We start from the raw sequence: 4219 nt of genomic DNA, 5'->3' as shown, positions 1-4219 counted from the left end.
TTATATGGTTCTAAATCTTAGTTGATGCCAAAGCTCTGGGGCTTAACCTGGTTTTCTAGAAATTTGCGCGACACGCTATTTATAAATGGTTGACAGGTAGAGTAACTGAGGTACTTAATAATTTTAATTCTTTATATAATAAAAATTCTTTTTATATTGGCCAGTGAGCTTCCAAGTTGCTATGAGACTTGTGGGAACTTGTAAGGGCTTGGAGGGGGAGGCTTTAGAGTTGAGGCCTAGTTAGGAAGATATTTACTCTATATTCTCTCTTATTTAAAATGTTCCAGATGGGTTGTACCACTGCATTATCTAGTCTAGAGGATAATATTGAATCCTATAAGAGACTTTTTCAGAGTCATATACTAGGAGCATCTGAGAAATTATATATTTATATATAGGAATTTTTGGTTAAGCTGGAGATCTATAGATACCTGAAGAAGTAAATTAGAGACTTGTAAGTTAGTAATAAAGATTGGGTTATAAGCGCCTGTGTGGATATGGAAGTTATAATTTCTGATATAGGATTCATAGACTTCCAACTGAGTATTATTGATTTTAACCAGGTATTTAGGAAAGGACCTTCTTTTTTTAAATTTTAGCTCCGCAATTTTAACTGGTGTGAAATTTCTATTGAAGGGTTAATATTCTACTTTTTAATTAATTTATAGTCTCTAAGACCTGTCCTAAACCGAGCGCTGGTAATATATAAGATAAAAGGATTCTGGGGAGAAGTATACTTTATTTATATGACTAGTGTGCTCTTTTCTTTTATAGGTAGCGACCTGGATAGGCCTCTATCTTTCTATTTATAAGTGAGAGATATAGCAATATGTTATAGTATGGGTGATATATTTATACTCATGGCAAAAGTAGTGATGAATGTTTGCATTTCCAATTTAGTAAGTACTGTGCGGCGTCCTTCTTTGGGGAGTGCTATTTCCTAGTATAAAGGATTTTTTGAAAGTTACCTAGACTATACTATAGATGTCTACCTGTCTGATATTTTTATGAACCTACTGACCGGGTCTTTAGAGCTGCGAAACCTAAGATAGGCGGGTAAATATATATTACTATTTATAAAATAAGAACCCGTTGTTGATAATATTTAGTATTTAATATTATTAGATAATCTGGAAGCATCCTGGACGAACTCTCTGGCTACTATTTGTGGGATTCTATATAACAAAGACCCTTATCTGTTAATCCTTCGGGAGCAGCTGTGTCTGGAACTTGCTATATAGGAAAACTATAAATATTTAAATGATCTAAAGGTTGGGATTATTATATTTAATTTATGTAACTTCTCACTTGCTAGAATTAATGAGCTTGTTCCACAATATTGTGACTTCATACAGCAAATACTCTCCGGGAATGAGTGGCTTCCTATTATAGTATAGTATAAATAGTTTACAAATATTAATGTGAAGTTATACTATATAGCGGATGGGGAACTCTAAGACTCTAATAAGGTGGATCTGATATAACAGCTTGTGGAGTTAACAGAGAATACTGAGAATTCTTCAGGTTTAATATTAGGTAGAGCTCCGGGAACTCTGGCCTAATTATATGTGAAACTTGCTGCTTTGAGTTTTGAACTGTCCATGAGTAAAGAAATCTAAAGTCACCTATATAACAAGGACTTTGCTAGCTACTATCTCTCATTTGTGTCTGGCTTTATTAATGACCTCGGTACCCAATCATACCATGAATTTCTGTAAGCTTATTATGCCTATAAACGGCTTGAAAGTAACCTCTAAAATTTGCCAGCACATCAGTTGTCTTCCATGATTGTGGGCATAATGAATCATTTGAATGCATCCTGCCAGATTATTGACGATATTCGCCAAGAACTCTCTGAAATACCCAAAAAGAATGAGGCCTGGATTATGAAACGAGAATACCTTTCCAGTTCACCTCTACGTTTCTGCCTCAATCTTGCGGTGTTCTTACTACTAGAAAGCGATAGTTACGGTACCGCTTGGAATTGGGTTCAGCGCGGAAAGGCAAGAAGCATGACAGACTTTATGGCACCATTTGTGGTTGTGCCTGAACACTGGAAACGCGAGCTGTTTGAGGACGCTCAGCTACTGGAAGAGGAACAGAGTCTTATCCAGCGACTGGCAACGGCAGAGGCCAACGCGAGACATGATATCGAAAGGAAGCATCATCTGGTGCTTCAAAGAATGCTCTCAAAGCCTTCCTTTCAGCGGATATTGAGCCTTCGCGGCTACACTTTTCCAAAGCAACTGGACTTTGCAGACACAATACAGTTAGCCCAATGGAGATCTCCTGAAGTGCGTCCAAACGTTGTATTCGTCGATTACTTTGTTGGTTTGGTTGATCGCGTTATGATGTTCGTCAATCGCCGTGAAAAGTGCTATTGCTTCGAAGTCGGCGCATACTCCGAAGTTGAAAGATGGGTTGAAGATAATCTAGCCCACGAAGATGAGATATCGGGGCCACTTCATAAATTAGTAGAGGACGACCACTCAGATGCCGCGCGAGAATGGCATCAAATGGACTTTTTGATTAAGCCGCTGGAAACGCTAACACATCCAGGAGATCTCCTGGTTGTCTGTCCCAGTGATATACTTTATCGGTTGCCTTTCCACGCTCTCTTCCTCAATGGAAGGTTTCTTATTGAGCGCAACCCTGTCGTCTACACCCAGAGTGCTTCCGTCCTAGAAACATGTGTCAACCAGCGCCACCGGACTTTTGATAGAGGTCAGGGAAATATGGTGATCCTTGGGAACCTAACAAAAGATTTACCATCAGCAGGCAGAAGTTGCAGAAATCTTAAAAAACGTCTCGATGCACAAGCGTGCTTCACAGACGAAGAGCTGAGTTCTCAAGATTTCTCTGAAAAAGTTGCAGATGCAAGGTTGCTCCATTATCATGGTCACGCATTATACGCCGGCGGTGGTTTGAAAGACTTAGGGCTTAGAATCAACAACCAAGGGGACCTTGTTGATCTTCAACATATAATATCCCTACGTCTTCAAAGAGGGGCTCATGTGTCATTGATTGCGTGTGCTTCAAGCAAGCAAGATACAGGGATGGCATATGAGCCTATCGGCATCATACCTGCCTTCATGTTCGCCGGCGCAAGTTCTATTCTTGCAACTCTGTGGCCCATTCAAAACTCAGTTGGGGAATTGTTTTGTGAAGATGTTTATTCTGCATTTGACCAGCCTCCTCATGGAGGCCCCAGCTTGTGGATTGACTTGGCTAAAGTCCTGCAGGATGCGGTTCTCAAATTGAAGGAATTAAAGAAGGCACCATACTTTTGGGCCCCTTTTGTTCTTTATGGGTATTGGGTATATGGTTCCGGGTCTCATGGGACGTTATTGAACTTGATTGAGGGACTCGACTAGCGAGAAATGGTGCATCAACTGTTGCTTAAATCGTGGTTACCGTAAGGCAGAGCTCTAGTGGTTAAAATGTACACCTCTTACCATGCCCGTTGCATCAGGGATGAATGTTATATCCCTGGGACGATTTCTCCTCCACCTGATGTGCATCTTCCGCCTCCATCAAGGCCCATTTATCCGATCAACATCTATGAATTGACCCTTGCATATATAAGCACTCAGGACAGACTCATGATGACAGATATAATAGGCCAGTTCCACTCCCTATGATAGGGCCGGTTGATGTGCAAGAAATGTGACTTATTTTCCCAACTAAATCTTGAATGCATCCGAGGCTCTTCTGTAAACTGCTAATGACTGTTTCTTACTAACAAATTATTGCCCTACGGCGGTCCATAGTCATTTGTTGTTCAATATAACCAATCAGTTGGTGGCTACTAAGAGGGTTTACCATCTTTATATTCTTATGCTTTTCTTGAACCTTCTTCCAGGAGAAATCCCTCCCTTCGTAGACCTGTATTTTGGCACTTCCTGGTTTTCATTAAGTAGATCAGTACTTGAAGTTGTAGCCACACCTAGAAGAGTTCCGTCGAATCCATATTACTCTTACTGGTAACAATTGAAAATGGAATAGGAGGCCTGGGATTGGGAAAGTAATTGAATAAGGTAAGTAAGGTGAGAAAGGCTCCTACCTGTATTAATATAACGATGCATATGAATAGAAACTGTGAAGTACATGGATTATATCGGTTCCATGGTATTTGTAGGAACGGCTTAGACTAACAGCCTCCAAAACATTTTTGATAGAATTTTTTGAACCACTTGATCCGCCACCCTCATATAACGGA

At 40.1% G+C, this 4219-nt stretch overlaps 1 protein-coding gene across 1 annotated transcript; it reads left to right on the top strand.

Annotated features, from left to right (window-relative positions):
* Window positions 1–1799: 1799 nt before the first annotated feature.
* On the top strand, window positions 1800–3374 carry ASPBRDRAFT_197480 (CHAT domain-containing protein; the record flags this gene model as incomplete). The annotated part of the gene is made up of 1 exon (XM_067621107.1): window positions 1800–3374. The coding sequence occupies one exon, from the start codon at window positions 1800–1802 to the stop codon at window positions 3372–3374; it is 1575 nt and encodes a 524-aa protein (XP_067477006.1).
* Between the last annotated feature and the right edge of the window lie 845 nt (window positions 3375–4219).

Source organism: Aspergillus brasiliensis, assembly GCF_001889945.1.
Source record: "Aspergillus brasiliensis CBS 101740 unplaced genomic scaffold ASPBRscaffold_9, whole genome shotgun sequence".
Lineage (NCBI taxonomy): Eukaryota > Fungi > Ascomycota > Eurotiomycetes > Eurotiales > Aspergillaceae > Aspergillus > Aspergillus brasiliensis.
The sequence above is the reverse complement of the archived record's forward strand: the minus strand, read 5'-3'. Positions and strand labels throughout refer to the sequence as shown.